At 37.0% G+C, this 22,269-nt stretch overlaps 4 protein-coding genes across 4 annotated transcripts in view; 3 read left to right on the top strand and 1 right to left on the bottom strand.

The window, feature by feature from the left end:
* The first annotated feature begins 4,648 nt into the window (after positions 1 to 4,648).
* On the top strand, positions 4,649 to 5,346 carry LOC141590693 (agamous-like MADS-box protein AGL62). Its single transcript, XM_074411263.1, has 2 exons — positions 4,649 to 4,811; positions 4,958 to 5,346. Exons 1-2 carry the CDS (start codon positions 4,649 to 4,651, stop codon positions 5,344 to 5,346), a joined length of 552 nt encoding a protein of 183 aa, XP_074267364.1.
* Positions 5,347 to 12,704: 7,358 nt separating this feature from the next.
* On the top strand, positions 12,705 to 13,277 carry LOC141590685 (agamous-like MADS-box protein AGL62). The gene has a single exon (XM_074411255.1). The coding sequence runs from the start codon at positions 12,705 to 12,707 to the stop codon at positions 13,275 to 13,277; it is 573 nt and encodes a 190-aa protein (XP_074267356.1).
* Positions 13,278 to 14,597: 1,320 nt separating this feature from the next.
* Positions 14,598 to 20,747, bottom strand: LOC141617022 (serine/threonine-protein phosphatase PP1 isozyme 2). The gene is made up of 4 exons (XM_074434194.1): positions 20,129 to 20,747; positions 16,682 to 17,241; positions 16,385 to 16,588; positions 14,598 to 14,949 (listed from the first exon to the last, which is right to left on the bottom strand). Exons 1-3 carry the CDS (start codon positions 20,310 to 20,312, stop codon positions 16,418 to 16,420), a joined length of 915 nt encoding a protein of 304 aa, XP_074290295.1. The 5' UTR covers positions 20,313 to 20,747; the 3' UTR covers positions 14,598 to 14,949; positions 16,385 to 16,417.
* LOC141617009 (metal tolerance protein B) overlaps positions 20,363 to 22,269 on the top strand; it is a 37,736-nt gene continuing 35,829 nt past the window's right edge. Inside the window, exon 1 of the mRNA XM_074434186.1 lies at positions 20,363 to 20,418. The gene's annotated coding sequence lies outside the window, so the exon portion shown is untranslated. The remainder of the gene's footprint in view (positions 20,419 to 22,269) is intronic.

Genomic DNA, 22,269 nt, shown 5'->3' with positions numbered 1-22,269 from the left:
TTTTTTAGTTGTGAGATATATTTTTAAGTGAATTAACGGTAAAATTTTGCAAAGTCTGACCTCCAAAAAATAAATCAGGGGTTTTGTGTGGATTCGAGGGAGAGGGATATTATGATACTACTCCTAACATCGATTAGTTTTAGATTGATTCTATTAAAATTATTATATAACTCATTTTTGTTTATTTGAAATGTTATCTATTCACAAATCAAGTCTCATTATCTTACCTTGTTATTCTACTCAGAGGCGAAGCACAGGTATGGCCGGCCGGGCCGCGGCCCCGGCGGACTTTGAATAAAATATTTATACATAAGGATAAATGGAAATTAAAAAAGAAAAATATCCTTAATCTTCTCCATATTCTTCTTCCTTGCATATCAGGGAAAGGAATGTTAAATTTGTAAACAAAAGAATTGCAAAATAATTACCATAATTAAAAATTTGATATTCTTAAATTATGTAAGCACTCGAGACAAAACTTGTGTCATAGTAAAAAAAAAACTAGAGAACCACAATTAGAAAAATAAAAATAAAAATATAGTCTCCATTGCTGATTTGCTCATTTGCCATAGAAACTTTGGACTATAGAGATCCAATAAGGTAATTTCTCGTCTAATCAATTTTCACTTCTAGATTAGCAAAATTTGTACTCTTTTATTAATTGCTAATTCATCTTAGAGGGCCAATTACAAAATAAAAAATTAGGTTGGGAATAATAAGAATTTCAATTGCATAAAAATGTAGTGGTGAGGATGTGCTTTTTTTGATGAGATTAATATTAAGTTGAGTGGTTAGCTTTATCGTTGCCGAAATGGATAGAAGTGAAGAGGAGACTTTGGGTTTTGTTAAGTAATGAGTTTTTTTTTCGATGGAGGGGAGCTATTTGGGTTCTTAAATGTCTCTGTAATTTTAGTTTTTTATTTTTTTTTTATTTTTATTATTTGCATATTTTTATAATTTTATTGTTACTGATGAATATTGATACAAATTGTGTGCTTATTATCCTAATATAAACGAAACAATATTTGCTTATTTAAAGCCTTGATATAAAATTATTATGATATTTTATACGCTTGGTGAACCTAAAAGTATTTCGGCCCTGGCTAAAATTTGGTCTGAGCTTCGTCCCTGATTCTACTGTTTATTTATAATAACAAAATGAACAAATTTTTAGAATGAGTTTCAATTTTAAGAAAATTGCTTCAAATTACTAAATATATACGTACATTCGTTTTCCTTCTTAACCAATATATATGCAATTAGGTTTTTTTATCTTAAGGTCAAACTCTTAAGTTAGACCTAATTTATTACACTAAGGAGTATTGTATATTCAACTAAACCCTTATGGGATACCCGATAGTTAACCATTAAAAAAATGATTATTTCCACCTTGGTGCCCTAAGGTTTAGCCTAATTTTACTTTATTGCCCTGAGATTTGCATAATTACACAATGGTGCCTTGAGGTCTACTTCCCACTTAAGTGATATATACATAACATTCTTAATATTTTATACTCCCTCCATCATCTTTTATCTTCCCGTCCACTTCTCTAATATATGTGAGAGAATTTTATTGAAATAAGAAGATAAAAGATAATGGAGGGAGTACTAAAAAAATATTTTGAACATAACAAATCAGACATTTTTTTGCAATATTACTATTTTGAACATAACAAATATTATGCCCTTCATTTTACTGAAAATATAAGTACTTAAGATAAAAGTTGACTATTATACGTTTTAGGCGACGAAAATGAAATTTTATTCAAAACTCAAGTTAACAAAGTCGAAGTAGTCGAAACCTTAGGATACTAAAGTGAAATTATGCAAACCACATGGCACTAAAGTGGAATTAACCCAAATCTCATGGACCAAAATGGAAATTTTACAAAAAAAAAACACCTTTGAAAAGCTACAATAAAAACCATTGCACTTTTTAATATACAATCAGTACATGACAAAGTAATAACCAGCCATTCGCAAACCGAGGTAAATAAATAAGTGAATAAAAACACATAGAAGAATTGGAATTTAAAAACTAAAAATTGATCTAACCGCATAATTTTGTATATTTCGCAGTTCAATACATTTTTAACATCTATTATGGATTTCATCTTAATTTGAAACCAGTTCGAAAAAAAAATCGGTGATATAATAGTAGATTATATACAGTTCTCACAATTTGTATATATATTTACACTGATTTATTCATAGTTAGCTAATTCTTGAATTATTAGTTGCATAAAATTGAAATTCTTGACTTTGTTCTTTGTATTTAATTTTTTGGCTCATTTGACAAAATCGATATGAGACTAATTTAATATTTTTAAATGGTAGCTCAATTTGTTTAAATCTTATGTGAATATTATTGGTAATTTAATCATATAAATTTGATACGTTATAGAAAGTTAGAGTTAAAACTATTTCATGCCATTGTTGAAGTTCTTTATTTCTAATATTGTCATTGTACAAATTTTTCTCTGTCAAATGTTAAGTAAATATCATTCTTGACCTCTTTTTCCTATTATGACATATTACTTTTTCATAAAGTATTTTTTTTAAAATAAAGTTTAGCTTTTTGCTAAGGTTTTTGTGTATGATAATTAAAGGTTTGGTTATAATAAGCAGCTCGAATCTTTTGTAAATCTTTTAAATATACAAAAAGTCCTCAATAAAATTATCTTTATTACTACATGAATTTCACCAAATAGTTAAAATCGAATAACTTAAATTTTGACAATATTTATATTTGTAAGAAATTAGGATCTCTTTTTTATTTTGGTGGTTGTTGATAGAAATATTGTGATTACTGTATAACTGTCTGTGATCTTCGGGGTGCGTCCCTGGCTGAGTGGAGTCACTTGCGGGAGTGGCTTCACGCCCATGATTCGCCTTCTGTGGAACCCGCCACAGAAGGGATGTGCACATTAATGAACATGGGTTTATCGCTCGATGGAGATGAACGGGGCTTAGGTGGGAAGGCTGCGGTCCCCCACTGGCGGCGAGGAGTATCTGTCTCATAAAGATTAATTATATATTTATAACATATACAATTTTAACACTTTTATACGTTTATTATATGACTTTTTTTACTTTATAAATATTTCTAAAACAAATATTCCTTATAACATTATTTTTCTATTATTATGTTAATTAGTAAAGAATAATCGATAAATTATAGATCCACTTCCTTTAGTATTTTTTTCTTATAAAATATTTGATTTACTTCTATTAGGATTACTTTCTCATAAATTATGAGATCTACTTTGATTAGGATAATTTTATCATAAATTATTAAGAAAAAAAAGCTAAATCTACACTTATTAGGAATTCTAAAAAAGTTGGACTCTCTAATATCGCTCGAAAAGTTTCTACTTTATATATATGTATTGATTATTGCATTAAATGAAAAATTTACCAACTTATAGTTTATAGTTTAACATCAATTTTTTTTTTTTTTTGATGAAAAAAATAATAATTTTGAATTTAATTATAAGATTAAAGTTTAATTATAAGATTATATTTTGATGAAAGGATAATAGTTTAAAAAAAAGAAAGTTTACTTGTTTCTTTAAGGGAAAACTAAGAGAATTTTTATTCTCTTAGTAGTATGGGGGATGGGGGATGATAATTACATCACCCTTATACTAAAAGAATAAGAGATCTCCAAATTTTCCCGCCTAAATGAATTTGACTATAATTGGGCTTTTATTATATCATATATTCCCTCCTATTCTACATAACTGTCCCATTGTCCATTTCCGTCTATTCACAATAATATCCCATTGTCTAGTTTTGGTAAACTTTTATACTTATTTTAATCACTTCAACCCCACAACAATACCCCACCTCAACCCAAAACAATACATATTTTAATCACTTCACTCACAATAATACCCCACAATACCTTCCATCTCTCCAATTACCTCACTCTACCACAATACTTTACATTATTTAACTCCTTGCCTTAATTCCCGTGTCATCCCCACAATGGGACACTTATCTAGAATAGGTGGGAGTATGTAATTGGGCTTTCATTATATTATATATACAACTGGATTACTGAACTTTTCTTTTTCCACCGATTAATACAAAACATTAATAATAATAAATTTTACAATTAAATTTCAAATTAAGTTAATATCAGTTGTATAATTGTTATCTTCTTCAATATTCCTATTTAAAAAACCGCGCTTTCGCGCGGGATCTATACTAGTTCATATTAAATTAATTTGATATTTTATACTATAAGATGGCCCCATACCTATCCAGTTTTAAATATTTCTAAAACGGAAAATTGTATTACTCAAAAGTCTATAAACTCGGTAATTTATGATTCTAATTATAGATCAATAAAAAATTTAAATTTTTTTAGTAGGCTTATAAACATGAAAAATCAATTTAAGTTGACTTACCAAAAATATTTTCTCGGACATTATTTCCTTAAAAAGATTTTCTCACCCCACTTAACGGTAAATAATTAAGGAATTAATCATATAGCTTTATAATAATTTATTTATTTATTTATACAGTATAATTCTGTATGTTCACACCTACTACATCTACTGTATACATAGTTATATACAGTATATCCTACGTTATTATTTCAATAATAAGCTTTAATTAATTCACTAATCAATACTCCGTAATGGCAGAAGTGATCATGAAAAAAATACAACATGAAGCTTCCAATTATCAAAAGAAAACTAAAGGAAAACAACGAATCGTAATCAAGCGAATCGAGAATAAGAATGCAAGACTAGTAGCCTTCTCGAAACGAAGAAAAACATTGTTCACTGTTTTTCAATATCGTTAGTTAATAGATCTTCTAATGTACTTGCTCATAGATTGGCAAATTGGGCCCGAGCTTGACTTGCCATTCTACTTGTCAAAAAAAAAAAAAAAAAAAAAAAAAAAAAAAAACTCTGTGAATTATCTACTGACTACGGTGCTGAAGTCGCTGCTATTGTATTTTCCGAAGCTGGAAAATTGCACTGTTGCGGTCATGCTAATGAAGATGCTGTCATTCAACGTTTTATCGACTATCTTGATAAAAATTGGGACGAGGGAATCGTCAAAATCGTAAATAATGACAATTGTGATGGTTTTTGGTGGGATGAGCCGATTGATAAACTTGAATTTGTCGAGTTGGAGAGGTTTAAGGTTGCGTTAGAGGGTTTACGGAACAAAGTCGCTACTACAATCGATGAATTTAGCTGTAGTTCCGTGAGTAACGGTTTTGGAGACATTGAGCTCGGTATGAAGATGGAGAGTAATGTTTTTCATCCAGAGTTATTACCGCCTGATGCTTTTCTAAATATGATTATTAATAATGGATTATTTTAATTAAGCTTAGATTAATTATGGATATATTGATATTATTAGTTATTTAATTATGTCTAATCTAAGCTAATTTTGTTCTTGTTTATGTGTGTACTGTTAGGGATAAAAAACTACATTTTTTATTACCTATGACGTGGCCGACATTGATTGGAGGAGAGCAATTAAAGAGGACCGGTGACGTGGCATATTGAGAGCCATAGGATCAAGATGGCAAATAAACCTAAGTGGGGTATTTACTTTGTCAAAGCCCACGTGAAGAAATCAACAACCATTTCCTATTCTTGTGGGGTTGACCAAGTACACAGCAGCAAAAGTAGGAGGGAAGTTGGTGGACTTTTAGACCTAAACCTAGCAGCTATATAAAGCCAAGGAAGAGCAAACCAAGGGCATCCCATTCAACGTCAACTTCACACTCTTACTCGCCCAATTCCCTCTGCCATACAACAATACTCCATTAGAAATTTTATCCTTGTATTTCCTTACTTGCTTATTTGACCTCGATTATAGTGCAAATTGGCGGGATTCCGACTCCCCCCGCGGTTGTTCCCACACCGGGTTTTCCGCGTCACCAAAAATCCTCCGTGTCATTCTTTTATTCGTTTTCATTTCGTTCGTTATCATTGTCACAAATCGAATATTTCCCGGCCGTAGATTAATCACTATCACTCACATAATTAATTCGTAATCGGTAAATTTTTACCAAAACAATTTGGCGCCCACCGTGGGGCATAGTGATCATTTTCTATAGCCAAACCTCGCAAAACCGAGCCAGTACCGTCACAATGTCCGGATCCGGCCCGAATCCTTCCTTCCCGGCACCAGAGCAGCATATCGCCCTTTCCTCCGGAGCGGACCTTCTCCTGCGTCTGCAGGATCGGTGAGCGCTCCTCCGGCGATTCGGCCGGATGGTTTCCGTCAAGATGTCACCCCAGAACCATGCTTCCGCCTCGCCTCAAAACCGCCGCAGTACCAGAGGAAAGGCGGCGCGCCACCAACCCAGATCCAAGGGGAAAGCGGCCCAGCGAGGTGAAGGCTGCGTCCGAGCCCCGACCCGGAGGGATCAGTGCGAGTTCTCGAAGCGAGGACCTCCATTGCTTGACTCGACGCAGTGATGATTCGAGGATGGACACTCTGCGTCGGCCGTTGAGGATCCGAGGAAAGACAACCGAACACTCGATTGCTCGGATCGTGACAAAGCATCGACCCAAACCAAAGACCAAAGACTGAGGCTCAAACCGACGGTGGTGGAGGATCACGTCGACCAATTCTATCAGAAGTAGTCACCAGACTAGACCTTGCAGAAGTAGCATCCAGTGAACCAATTGAGCCCAGAGGATTGGGATGTCTATCATTTGATAACCCGTCCGACTGCAGCCAGACATCGTAATGCTTTGTTTAGCACCCCGTCGAGATCGACCTTCCACCTTTTACAGTACCCCGCACACCGGGCGTCGGGATGGCGATGCCGACTGTCATCAACGCAGCAGGTCCATCCTGCAGCCAGTTCACCAATGGAGCCTGGATCGGAGGACTGCAGCAGACACCGGGATGGCAGCCTGGATCCATAATCGGTCAACACCGGAACCGGTCATCCAAAGACCAAACTAATTTTACGAATTCCCTGGCTAGGAGGTACACCCGCTTTGGTTCCTTCCTCGCTGTTTCTAAACCCTTTCGGGAGAGCGGTAACTCGTTTGGAGCAAAGAAGATACCGGGAGCTGAGGGAGCTGATGTACAGGATACCAGGCGTAGCCCGTCCGTTGGAGAAATCAGCCCGAGACAGCTACGCAGACTCACCTTTCGTGGACGACATAGCCCTCGTCGGTGTTCCTAAAGGATGTGTACCGCCAGCTATGACGCTCTAGGACGGAACCACAGATCCACTCGATCATATCAACCACTACAAGCAAAAAATGATGGTGATAACCGCAACTGGATATGTGAAGGAAGCTTATATGTGCAAAGGATTTGGGTCAACTTTGTCCGGAGCACCTGCCTGCGGTGGTTCGTCGGCCCCGCCCAACAAGAGTATAGCTAACTTCGCCGACCTAGTTAATGCATTCAACCAAATTCGCAAAGAGCAGAAAGCCGTAGAAAGCACTGACCTCTACCGGATAGTGCAAGGGTTTGAAGAGTCTACCCGTGATTACTTGAACAGGTTCAACAAAGAGAAAGTGGCAATTCCGAGGTGCAATATAGCAACCGCTATACAAGCCTTTCGCCAAGGACTGCACCAGGATTCAGAGCTATACAAGGACCTGACCATGCATCCATGCACTTCTTTTGAGGAGGTACAATCAAAGGCAATTGCTGTCATGAGGCTAGAGGAAGACTCTGCACCCATAAGAGGCATCTATGATTCAGAACCAGTATCCAGGAAAGCCCCAGTGGAAAAGAGGAGCGAAAGACCAGGACCCTACAGCAGAAGCGAGAATAAGGTGTCTGGAAGCACGGAAGGGAAGGACGACACAGACCTACCCCCAAGAGAAGATTCAAATATTTGAGTGGAAAAAGGAACATGAGAAAAGCATTTAAGAAATTGAAACATTATCTCAGCACCCCGTCACTCCTAACAAAGCCAGAGCCAGGGGAACCATTATTCCTGCATCTGCCAGTCACAGAAGCAGCAGCAAGTGCAGTGCTAGTACGAGTGCAGGAGGGGTCACAACATCCAGTACACTACGTCATTAAGTCTCTGCTTCCTGCAGGGACCAGACCCAGGCAGAGCAGGACATTCTGAATCTGGAGGAAGACAAAGAAGAACAAGTGTGGGAGCTACATGTGGACGAAGCCTCCAAACGCAAGAGGTGCAGGAGTAGGATTGGTCCTCAAATCACCCCAGGGAGATCTCATAGTCAAAGCTATACGATGTGAATTCAAGGCCATAAACAACGAAGCGGAATATGAGGCCTTGATCCTGGGTCTGAAGTTAGTTACGAATCAAAATCGACACCTCCGGGATGATGGCATATCTAGATATAGCAAAGGAATTGACCCTCGTTTGCCAAGTTCAACATCAAACAAATCCCCAAAGACCAGAACGCAGAAGCAGATGTGCTAGCCACCTTGGGGTCAACCTTCAAAGCAGGAGCCATCTCCACAATACCAATTGTCCACGTGCTGGAGCCAGCGATATTAAAACCTAAGCAGGAAGCATGAGTGTTGTGCAGCACCAGAAGTGAAGAAGATACTCCAGTTGGAGGAAACCGTACTGGACCGGGCCGCAGAATGATACCCTGTCAACCGAGATAAAAGGAGGAAATCCCTCGTTGGACCCTACCTCGGATGCCTGGATCGGGAAGAGTCTCAGTCGTTTTGCATGCTCTCCACAAAGGAGAATGTGGAAACCATGCGGGGGCGAGCCCGTCCAATAAAGTATCTTGAGGTAGAGATACTTTTAGCCCACAAATGCGAAAAGATCTTTGTAGAATTTGCAAAAAGGTGTGACGCTTTGTCGAGGCACGCACATGTCGCCACCGCATGGTCAAGAATCGGGTACTCACCTACCGGATCTGACTTAGCCAGGTTCTAGATTTTGCTTTGAATATTCTTTGGCTCAATATTTTTATGGTTAAAAACTTTTTGCATCTATTCCGAATTTAACATTTTAAGTTCGAAAATTTTCTGCATATATTCTGAGTTCAACATTTTCTGGTTCTGAAAATTTTCTACATATATTTTAAGTTCAACATTTTCTGGTTCTGAAAATTTCCTGCACGTATTTCAATCTCAACATTTTCTGGTTCTGAAAAGACCTTACATGTATTCTGACCACGATATTTCCCGATTAAAAAGTTTTTCAAGTTAGTAAACCACTTTAATATTTTTAAGTGAAGAAGTTCCTTTTTATAAATATCTTTCAAATAAATGACCAAGTGAATAAAAATGCAAACTAATGCGCAGAGTCCGTATTCACTACGAGAAGCGTGTGTCCGTGGCTAAGCACGTACAACCGGGACAACCAACCTCCCGCGATGCATTAGCACCCACGCAAGCCTGGCTCCTCCGAACGAGTGGGCATACTAGACCCCTTAGCCAAACATCCAAACAACGATGGCCAAACATACAAATAAAACGTGCATGCACAAATCAAAAGTACGCCAGAAACGGCAAGATACAAAGCAAACGATAGAACAACTGCGACACTCGCAACACACGCTCAAACGTGATCATTCTCACGACACATTGATAAACATTGCATTCCCGACATATAAGTTCATAACGTGTCTACATTGGTTAGATCGCTAGATCATGCATTAGAAGGTCATCGCATACACCTAGGTTGTATTACTAACATTTCTCAGGTACCAGCTGCATATAAACTGCGTAAGCAAGTTTTGACAGAGGTTCTCAGCACCAGAAGCACCTATGCCGACCGGCCGCAGATCGGAGAGTAAGGAGGAGGTTAGACCTAGCATCCATGAGCTGGATCCATCATTCACCAGCGTGGGATCCAGGATCTGAGTTAGACCCGAAACAAACAGAGAACAGTCTCGAGGCGTGTTCGAATACCGGAGCGATAGAAGTCACTTCTTCCTCGGCATCCGGCGCGTCAACAGGAGCACCTTCCCCCTCCGGACACGAGATAGCACGTCCGAGTTCGGACCCTCGAAATTCTCAGCCCATCTTTCTCTCTTCTACTTCCAAATTCCAGCACCTGCACCTTGAAGGCTAGAGAAGCTTCAGTATCCAGAGCCCGTGAGAGGCGAATCTCAGCATCAAAAGTGCGACCCTCAACATCATAGAAACTTAAATCTCTCGAGAAATCTGAACTTGCCAAAAGCTCCAGGGAAACTCAAAGAGAAACAAGATGCCGAGTATATCCGAAATGAAGCATTTCGAAGCGAAAACACACCCAAATGGTGGAGCAGCCCACATTGAGGGCATGGTTGCAAGTGAAGTAATCTCAATAGAAGTAGACTCGGGCCGGCCGTAGCAACCCTCTTTCTTCTCGCGCTGGATCCATATGCGAACTGAATCCGCCTTTCTCTTCTCAACAGACCTAGGAGCAGGAAACAGCATCCGACCAAGCAGACTCAGGTCTCGTGTAGATCTCGACCATCCGAAATCTCCTGGGAATCTGAGTGCTACTTCGGAGGGACCCCGGGAGCGGGTTGGACTCGAAGCGGTAAGATTCGAAGCGGGCGTAGAAGCGGAGCGGGGGGGCCGCTTTTCTCTTCTCGGCTGGCTTGGAGGCATCTTCAGCACGTTTCTTCTCCCTCAGAGCCAGAACCGCAGCAAGTGTAGCCTTAGGCTTAGCAGATCCTGGAAGAAGGTGAGAAGTCAAGAAACAACAAAGAAGAAGCAAAGAGATCGCAAATAAAGCGACGCGAGCAACATATCGACGACATAGCATCCGGCACCAGAAAGACTAATTTCCCTCCTCATCTTGAGGCTGAGAAGGAAAATTGGGGGCAATTGTTAGGGATAAAAAACTACATTTTTTATTACCTATGACGTGGCCGACATTGATTGGAGGAGAGCAATTAAAGAGGACCGGTGACGTGGCATATTGAGAGCCATAGGATCAAGATGGCAAATAAACCTAAGTGGGGTATTTACTTTGTCAAAGCCCACGTGAAGAAATCAACAACCATTTCCTATTCTTGTGGGGTTGACCAAGTACACAGCAGCAAAAGTAGGAGGGAAGTTGGTGGACTTTTAGACCTAAACCTAGCAGCTATATAAAGCCAAGGAAGAGCAAACCAAGGGCATCTCATTCAACGTCAACTTCACACTCTTACTCGCCCAATTCCCTCTGTCATACAACAATACTCCATTAGAAATTTTATCCTTGTATTTCCTTACTTGCTTATTTGACCTCAATTATAGTGCAAATTGGCGGGATTCTGACTCCCCCCGCGGTTGTTCCCACACCGGGTTTTCCGCGTCACCAAAAATCCTCCGTGTCATTCTTTTATTCGTTTTCATTTCGTTCGTTATCATTGTCACAAATCGAATATTTCCCGGCCGTAGATTAATCACTATCACTCACATAATTAATTCGTAATCGGTAAATTTTTACCAAAACATGTACTTAAATTAAAATCTCGTTTCACGTTTGCTTCAATATTCTTGATGTAGTATTTGATATTGCACGTACTTCGTCTTGTGTAGAACGGTTTTGCACCACTAGAGACTTATGTACCGTTTCGCTAAAAAAAAAAAAAAAAAAAACATCTACACTCCAGGTACTTATATACCGCTTTGCTTAAAAAAAAAAAAAATTGTAGAGTCGAGGCGACAAACTTAAAGAAGATAGTGCAGTAAAATCAGCTCAGTGAAGGTTTTCAAAAATCGTAGTTGATCGATCAAATAAGTATAAACAAGTTAACTCGTCATTGTGTGAACTCTGTTTGTGTTGGTTTAACAGGGAGTTATACTAATTTAACGCGGTACATTTTTCTTGGTAAAATGAAACGCGATGCCAATACTGAGCGCGGATTTGAACCTGAAGCCTATTGTTCGCATACCACCGAGATGGCGAGCTAGATATTAACCATAAGACTACAATAACTCAAAAGCGGTATAATGTTAGTTTTCGTCTTCGAACAACACTTTTTCTAGTAGATGGTTTACGATGTTTTATTGTAAAATTGTTTTATAAAAGGCCTACTCAAGTTAGATGGTTTACGATGTTTTATTGTACTCCGTATAACTCAGAAGCCAACATTAACTTGAGATTTACGATTCTAGTTATATATAGACTAATGTAAAATTTAAGACATTAGATTCTCACTCGATGTAATTAAATTAACTGAAAAATTCATACCAAATTTTTTTTTAGTACAATCAATTTACGTTGCTTTATTTAAGGTGTTGTTTGGTCAAGCTTAAAAAGTGCTTTTGTGATTAAAAAAGTAGTAGCTTGGTCAAACATGGTAAATTAGAGAGTTTTAAAAGTGCTTTTGAGAAGTTAAAAACTGATTATTCACCCCAAAAAGGAGAAGTAGATACTTACTACTTCTACTTTTTAACTAAAGAACCAAATAAGCAAACAAAAGTTGTATTAAAGTAGTTATGCCAAACATATAAATTTTGTGAGAAACCGCTTTTACAAAAGTATGGCCAAACAACTAAAATTTTTCTGAAAAGTAACTTGAGAATAAACTCTTTTTAAAAAGGAAAAGTCATTTACCATAAGTAAGGCCAAACAGCACCTTATTTTTTATCTCAAAAATTAACGTTGACTTGCCAAAAATCTTTTTTCGGACAAAAAATTATTCTCTTACAAAGATTTTCTGACCCCACTTAACATAATTAGAACTTATAATCCTCTATAGTATATATAATCACATTATACATCGGGTGTACCTAAGAATTTTTCGTTATACTCGTCAAATTATAGCAATATTTCTATAATGGCAGAAGTGATGAAGAAAAATCCTCATGAAGCCTCCAATGTTCAAAAGAAAACCAAAGGAAAACAACTAATCGAAATAAAGCGAATCGAGAATAAGAATGCAAGATTAGTAGCCTTCTCGAAACGAAGAAAAACATTGTTTGAAAAACTTGGTGAACTTTATACTAAGTTTGGTGCTGAGGTTGCTGCTATTGTATTTTCCGAAGCTGGAAAATTGCGCTCTTGCGGTCATCCTAATGAAGATGCTGTTATTCAACGATTTATTAACTATCTTAATGAAAATTCGGACGAAACCAACCGTAATAAGTTGGTGGGTACGTCAAAATCGTCGATTGAAGGTCATGGGTACGAAAATAATGATAATTGTGGTGGTTTTTGGTGGGATAAGCCTATTGATAATCTCGGATTAGTCGAGTTGGAGAGGTTTAAGGTTGCGTTAGAGGGTTTAAGGAACGAAGTCGCAACTACGGTCGATAAAATTAGCTGTTGTTCTATGAAGATGCAGAGTAATGCTATGACAGAAGTTTTTCATCCAGAGTTATTACCAGCTGATGCTTTTCTAAGTATATAAAGGCTTCGTGTAAGCATAGATTAATTATCTATATATCTATCTATATTATTGGCTACTTTGTTTAATCTAAAATAATTTTGTTTTTCAGTTTGGCTACTTTGTTTAATCTAAAATAATTTTGTTTTTCAGTTTAACAGTGATTACTTGTTGGGATATTTTCTCGTATACCCCTGAACTTTTTCATTTTCTAAGAAGTATCCCTCGTTTTTTACAAAAAAAAAACTTTGACCGACAATAATTCTTTGTTACGAGTTCAGAAAATGGTAATTTTTTTTTTTCAAACCAATTTTCTCGTCAAGGCCTTGAATTTGAAAAAAAAAATCACCGTCCTTTGAACTTGTAGCTGGTAGTTATGGTTGGTCAAAGTTTTTTTAACGAATAAACTTTGACCGACAATAATTCCCGACTACGAGTTGAGATGTCGGTGAATTCTTTTTCAAACTGAAGACGTCTTAAAGACATCAATTTGTAAAAAAAAAATTATCGTATTCTGAACTTCTTGTAGCCAAGAGTTATTGCCGGTCAAAGTTTTTTTTGCAAAAAAAGAGGGTACATTATAGAAAAAGAAAACGTTAAAGGGTACACTAGAGAATATCCCTTGTTTATCAAAAATTTACTTAAAATATCGTTTCTCGTTTTCTTCGCTTTCTCACGTATTTATATGGCCCTTGGTCTTGTGTAAGACGATTTTGTAGTAAATTAGTGTAAAACCATCTACTAACGGCTTATATACTCTTCACTAAAAAACAATCTTCTAAAGTTGAGGTGACAAACTCAAAAATATATATAGTGCGGTGAAATTAGCTCACAAAGCTTTTCAAAGTTGATCAATCAAAAACTATAATAGAGGATCAACCTAGTTTTCAACTATAATCAAGGTTTCCTCAAAAAAAAAAAAAAAAAAAAAAAAAAAAAAAAAAAAAAAAAAAGGTAAATCCTCATTGTGTGAACCCTATTTGTAGTGGTTTAATCCGTAGACAGTGCTAACTCGACGAGGTACATTTTTCTTGGTGAAATGAGTCATGAGACGCAATGCCAATACTTTAACGAGCGAGGATTTGAACCTTAAGCCTATTGTCTACATACTCCCGAAATATTAACCAAAAGAATACAAGACTAAGACCTCATCAATAACTTAAAACCGTTATAATGCTAGTTTTCTCCTTCGGGCAATGTGTCCAATATCATCAGCCGATTAGGGAAGATTTATGTCAGGATATCAGCATATCAAGACTGCAGGCCACGTCTTACTCAGTCCGCACTCTCGGGTCTATGCATTGGTCGCAATGCAGCTGCCGGGCAGTACTTAGCCAGAAGGGAGGCGAAATGACAGGACAAACATAAATTTGTGTTCGCAATGTACAGAATAAATGACCATCTAAAAGACCTAGTGTATTATACACCAGCCCATTAATATGATTTGTGAAAATTAACATTTTTCCCTCGGAAAATTTTGAGTCGATAAAAAACAGAAAATATGGGAAAGCAGGACAAATATGATTGCCTGTTCAGAGAATTCAGGTTTAATCACAAGATTACCAATTCCGGTGTGAAATCTCCCTCGAAGATTAATCAGGGTGATGCCGATGCCCTCCGACTTTGAAGAGAGAAACTGCATGCCTTAAACTCAACTAGTGTTCCGAAATGAAAAAGGTGCAAGATATGCACTTATCTGCAATATATACATAAATTCATCAAACTTATGTACCACAATATTAAGACTCTAATGATATGTAATCAATGTAAGGTTTTACGGGCATTTCAGAAAATAGAAAACTTTGATAACGATCAAGTTTCATGTCATAATCAACTTCACCGTGGGATACTTTGCGGAAACAGGATGATAAGCAAGGTGAAACGAGGAAAAGACGAGAAGACCATACTACAGTAGGAAACAGGCAAGGCAGATCACAGCTTTAATGCAAGTTAATAAAAGATCACGATTCACTTAACTGTTTTTCACCTGATTTAGGACGTTTTTCCCTTTTTTGAGACGAAAGAAAACTGCAGTAACCTTTTCATAGTGAGAGACTACATGGGTGACTCCCAAAGGTTTCAAATTTAAAAGATCGCTTTTATCGATGGAAATATCCGTAATACTCCCTCTGTCCCATTCATTTGTTTACCTTTTCTATTACTTGTGAGGAGTATATTAATCAAAGGTAAACAAATGATTGGGACGGAGAGAGTGTACAATAGTCTAGAGCTGAGGCGAGGAGGGTTCTTACGACCAAGGGCTGCGGTAGGGTCGGAGATTGGTGGGTCTTGTGGGAGAGCGAAATGGGGCTGAGTGTCTGGGTGTAGTTTCTCCGGGTAATATACAATGAAAGGCAATGGAAGCTTTCAGTAAATTAGACTAAAAATTAAAAACTGAAGCTTTTGATGAATCGGAGGGAGAAATAGCTAAATAGTAGACGAAAACTCTTGTGAGACCGTTTTATGAATATAATAGACTCATACGTGGTATATATTTCAGTTTATAAATGAGGTATGACTTGGTTGTACATACAGTACACATACACTAGTTTCCCACAAAACTATTTGCAATAGATAACAATTGACCGGCTATATGAAACCGCAATCTCACTGCATGTTTTTTTTTTTACCTTGCAATCCTTGCATGTACAGAAAAGAGCGGGAAATCAACAACATTACTGCACTGCCTCAAAAGGCAACTGGGTTAATCACAATCCCCGGGGTTGAGGGGAAGGGTGGTGGTGAAATAATACTCCTGTAATCAGGGTTTTCTATCCAAGAAACATCGTCTCATTTGTATCTACTCTCTGGTATGACTCTGATCTCGTTAGCAACAAGTAAAACTCTGCCAGCAATATAACCAATTATGATCACCTCTTCACCCAAGAAATTAGTGACTGACGGACCATAAAAAAACTGAAACAACGTATCATAGTATTAACACATTGCAAAAAAAAAAAAAAAAAAAAAAAAAAAAGTGGATTCCTACCGACAAACTTGCGCACATCAATAGACTACAGTCTACAGCCCTATATCAATCCCCAAATGCAAATTTCACACATACAAGTAGCATATCCAACAGTTCACTTTTAGCATAACGGGGTAAATTGTATAATTTGGAGAAAACCAACCTGAAAAATAATTAGTAAACCATCAAAAGTTGATCATAGAAATCTTCTTCTATCTGATGGTTTTAAAATTTGAAACGAACACATCAAGCTCTCATCAACACTCATCATTGCTCCAGCATTATCAAATTCGCCACAATAATTAGGAGCAGAGAATATGGTAACGAGCTGTCTATCTGCAAAAAACTCATATCCATCCTCTACAACCTGCAACAAAACCATGATGGTAAGTTAAAGTCGAGATAGGAAAAAAATCAAGAAAAAGGGAAAAAAAAAAAAAAAAAAAAAAGCAAATATGACCTGATGCGCACGGCAAATTAAGTCCATATCATTCTTCATTAAAAACTCCGCCACTTTATCACCACCAAAGGTGTAAGAAACCCCTCTATCATTCATTCCCCAACCATTAACTTCTCTAGAAGGATCTGACCATAGTAAGTCACAGAGCAAACCCGACTCGGGAACATCCGTCGGACGGGATATACTCTTTATTTGATCTACATTGGTTAAATCAGGAGAGAGACCACCATGCATGCATAAGATCTTGTCATCTATGACAGCAGCCACAGGAAGGCAATTAAAGCAGTCAGTGAATGTCTTCCAAAGTCTTACGTTAAAGCGTCGTTTACATTCATCATAAAATCCGTAAATCCTGTTAATGGAAGCACATTCATGGTTTCCCCGTAAAATGAAAAAGTTCTCCGGAAATTTGATTTTGTAGGCAAGCAAAAGGCAGATTGTTTCTAAACTTTGCTTGCCCCGGTCCACATAATCCCCTAAAAACAAGTAATTGGCTTCAGGAGGAAAACCGCCATACTCAAACAGTCTCAACAAGTCACCATATTGTCCATGGATATCACCTATCGGTTCCCAAGTACAAAAATAATCAGTCTCATGAATATCAAAGCTAACAAGGCAATTATATCCAAGAAAATCAAACAGATAGAAGTGCAGTTATTCAATTATTCAAGGGTACCAAGTTGACAATTCCATGTAAATAAACCCTTTGGGGTTAGGGGCTTGATATCTAATCATCCCAATATTGCTAATGACGATGCCACACCGCTAAATTGAGGCACAAAAACCCCATACAAGTTAAAGATATGAGAGCTTCAGGGCAAGAAACAGGTGCACACAGAAAAGAGTGTATCCTGTCGGGCAACTATTTTCTTAATGCTGAATCTTTTTAGAACACGAAAGAAGAATAAAAGAGTGGAAATCACACCATTGCCACTATTGTCAGTTCGTGACACAGAAACGAACGTAAAACTATTCAATTTTGAGGACAAGAAACCTATTCTATCAGACAAAATTCTCATCCTGCCATCTCAAACTGACTGAAAGCCCTTCAAATGATATCCCAAACACCCTCAGGACATCAAAATGTAATATAACTCGTGCAAAACTATCACCATCTCAGCCAGGACAATGCCAAGAAAAACCATGCATTCAGAATTTCACGCAATATACTGATGAACAATAAACAGCTTAAAACAATCAATTGCTAGCGTATTCCAACGAAAACGCATAAACTATGATTCTGCTTCCTGTTTAACCTGAACTGCAAAATTACTCTCCACCAAACCATGTAGTACATGAATTATCTCTTCTTCAAATCAAAGAGTGAGCCTACTCTCTAACCACACACACCAAAGTTCAAGAGTTCAACAACCACTCAATAAGGACAACGCTGCTCGTTGAGTTAAAATTCCCCATTTAATGAATTCTTCCTTATAGTAATAATAAATTAACAGTAGCAACCCTTAGTATCTAACAAGGGACCCAACAAACAGTGGTGGAATGAAGATTTGAAATTTCGGGCCGATAACAAAGATCGGAAATATTAGGAGTGAACTAATAACCAACTGAGTAAGCTTGACAAAATCGAAAATTTCAACTAAAGTTTTCAAATTTTTCATTACACAAGGCCAACTACCATGCTAGCTTAGCTTGCTAGCACCCTCATTCCCCACCGCCGACAAAATCCACCAATCAAAATCCAAATAATATCCATCACACAAACCAGTTCAGTACTGATCAACCACAATTAATCAAACTACCACCAAGAACACAACAATTCACTCAAAGTTACCACCATTTCTCTAATCAAACCAAAACATAACAAACACAGTTATTCCTATGTAAGACCGTTTTACACTAACATTGTGTTTGAAAGGATTTAAATATCATCCTGGCCCCTCATTCTACCACTGCCAACAAATCCCACCGATGAAAACCCAACTATCATCCATCATACAGAGTTAGAAACCAGCTCAAACACTAATCAATCACAATTCATCAAACTACCACCAAGAACACAACAATTCATTCAAAGCTAGCACCTTTTCTCTAATCAAAACAAAACATACCAAACACAGTTACTCATGTAACACTGCTGTTCAACACTATCATCGTGTACAAAGGATTTACCTACCAATACCATGATCCATTTAAGTGAAAAGTTAGTTACCAAATAAATCCTTTTTACAAACTTCTTGTCTAAGGCAAACCCACCAAAACTCTACCATTGCAAGACATTTTACACTACTATTGTGTACGACGGATTCACATACCCAAATACCAAGATCCACTTAAGCGAAAAAGTAGTTACCAAATAAATCAGTTCTAAAAACTTCTCGTATAAGACCGCCTTACACCCAAATAAAATAAACCCACAAAAATTATACCATTACATGACATCGGCAAATCTTAGAAACAACAATAGCCCTCGTTCTGCCACTCAAAATCCACATAACATCCATCACACAACCAGCTCAACAACACTAATCAATCACAATTCTCGTGTAAGACCTTCTTACCCAAGAACCTAAGTTAGTTACAAAACCGTTTTACAAACTTCTTGTGCAACGCCGCTTACACAAGAATTTGTAATCACCATTATTAATCAAATTACACCAAAGAACACAACCATTCATTCAAAGTTCCAACCTTTTTTCTAATCAAAACCAGAATATAACATGAACCTACCAAAATTATATCATGACATATCATGGCCAAATCCTAAAATCCACCTAACATCCACACACAGCCAACTCAACACTAATCAATCACAATTCTCATGTAACACCGTCTTACACTCGTACCCAATAACCTAAGTTAGTTAGTTACTAAACCGTTTTACAAACTTCTTGTATAAAACCGCCTTACACCCCAATATTATAATCACCATTAATCAAACTACACTAAAGAACACACCACTCATTCAAAGTTACAACCTTTTTTCCTAATCAGAACCAGAATATAACATGAACCCACCAAAATTATACCATTACATAACTTGGGCAAATTTTAGAAACAACAATAACCCTACAAAATAACCAATTGGTCTCATGTGAGACGGTTTTACACTAATGTACTATAAAACCAGATAGGCATGTGTAAGACAATTTAACTAACACTAAAGAACACAACAACTCATTCAAAGTTACAACCTTTTTTCCTAACCAAAACCAGAATATAGCATGAACCCACCAAAATTATACCATTAAATAACATGGGCAAATCTTAGAAACAACAATAACCCTAAAAAAAAAACAATTGGTCCATGTGAGACGGTTTTACACTAATGTACTATAAAACCAGTTAGAGTATTACACAAAAATAGCCTAAAAACGGATCCAAACATAACCATATTAGTGGGCAAAACTACTTATTAAAATAAAAACCCGTCTTACAATAAACTTATATAAAACCGCCTTACACAAAACTATTTGCGCATAATCATACCACAGATCTTGATAGGGGCTTCAAGCTCCAAAAGAGTAGGTTGTGATAAAAATATATCCTTGGAAACCGTGCAAAGTTGACGGATCTCAAACTCAGATAACTGCACTTGTCTGGCAACACCTGGACGCGCGTTTCGAAACTCCAATAATCTGTTTATTATATCATCTAATATTGCTGGTTCCATTGTTTTCCCTCGTTTCGAAACGTTTCTGCTTAAAATAAATTAAATTTGAAGAAATTTCAAAACTTTTTTGGTACCCAGAAAAGATATATATTTGAAGAATTAAAGGGTAATTTTTGAGGTTTTATTGCTCGAGTTTTATGTGTTTTTTGCGTAAAAAATTGTACAAAAGAGAATTGTGTGAAACGTTTTTTTTGGGGATTTCTTTTTAAATAATTGTTTGATTATTTGGGTATTGTTAAATTGAAATAAATTTGTTAAGAAAGAATCATAAAGTATAGGAATTGTAATGGGAGTTGTTGATGGTGGTGCTTTAATTGAATTTATTTTAATTTGTTTTTTAGTTGAATAGAAAAGGGGAGGAGAAGGTGGTGGAAGGACATAGTGTGATTTGGGGGAAATGAAAAAATTGAGGGAAACTTTGGAAAAAAGAAAATTTGAGTTGTGAAGGAGACGGGTTCTTATTTAATATGAGTATATCTGTTTTAAATTTAAGACGAGTTGAATAGATTGAGAATTAGCAAAAATAATGGTCCTAGGAACTATAATGGAAAATGAAAGATTGAGTTGATTACTTGATTACCTAGTTATTTGAGAATAATTTGGATTTGATGAAGTATTTGGGTCGGTTTGAGAATCAGGGGAAGCGAATTTCTATTGATGCATACCAACATTATAACAGTTTTATTTTCAGTTTATACGAACAAACCAAACAGACAATACATCAATTACAATTTTTCAATTTTAATAGTTCATTTTATCCGTTTATTCAGAGGATTTTAATTCAGAAAAAATGCATGAGCCATAGAACAAATATTAACAACAAACCATTCAAAAAATCCTAAAAAAAAATCCTAACAGCAGATAACCCAGCAGTTCAATAATTAGTTGAAATAATATACGAATAAATAAATAAAAAATACAAAAAAAAAAAATGAGATAGAAAATATACCAACACCTCGAAGATAATTATCGCTTAGACAACTGTCTATCAAGAAAAGCATTGAATTTCACAGTCATCGGTGACGGATAATCAACCACCGCTTTTTCAACATACTCGGTTATTTTCTCAGGCGTTTTAGGACGCTTCTCCGCCATCCGCTTCAAATACCGGTTTGCGTACTTTGTGCATGGACTTTCAGGCTCCCCAGAACCACCACCCACTTCGACTAAAGTGGTTTTCTCGGGCGTTTCAGGCTCCTTTGAAGGAGCGACGTTCTCAGGCGTTTCAGGCGACTTTGGCATGCAAACGCCACCATCATCGAACTCCGTCTCTTCAACTTCAGTCCCCAAATCATCAGGATCTAGGGAATCAGGTACGATATGGGTTGGAGGAGGCGATTCAGGAGCAGATTCATCGCCTTCATCGTCTTGTAAACCAACACGATAACGATAAAAAACACACTGAATACACTCATTACCACAGTTTGGATGAGGAGGTTTCATGATAGGACGGATGTATAGATATAAAAACGAGAAGAGAAAGACGAATTACTGAAGTGATGAAGACAAAGACGAAGTAATGAAGTGATGAAGACAAAGACGAAGTAATGAACAGATGAAGTGAAGAGACGGATTTACAGATCTAGGGTTACTGAGAAGATGAAGTGAAGGAGGCGGATGTAGAGAGAGAAGGGAGAGATTAGGGTTTTAGAATTGTGTAGAAGCTTTGAGAGAATGAGGGATTGTTAGGGTTGAGGCGTTAATGGACGGAATAAGAGGAGGGATTGAATTGGGTTTGGGTAAAATGAAGGAGACGGATTGATCCAGTCCAAAATTCCTTCACAAATTTGAATGGGTTTATTGGGTATATTGGGTTGGGTCATTAATATTTGGAGGGAAGGGTTAGTGTATTAAGATGGATTAGGTAGTGTTAATTGGGCTAGGATTAGTTTAGGGTGTATTTTGTGGGTAAAAGTAAGTGGGCCATTTAGTGGCATTCTTTGTAAATAAAATGTTC

This window comes from Silene latifolia, chromosome 1 (assembly GCF_048544455.1).
Source record: "Silene latifolia isolate original U9 population chromosome 1, ASM4854445v1, whole genome shotgun sequence".
NCBI lineage: Eukaryota > Viridiplantae > Streptophyta > Magnoliopsida > Caryophyllales > Caryophyllaceae > Silene > Silene latifolia.
Note: the sequence above shows the minus strand (reverse complement) of the source record. Positions and strands in the feature narration are given on the sequence as shown.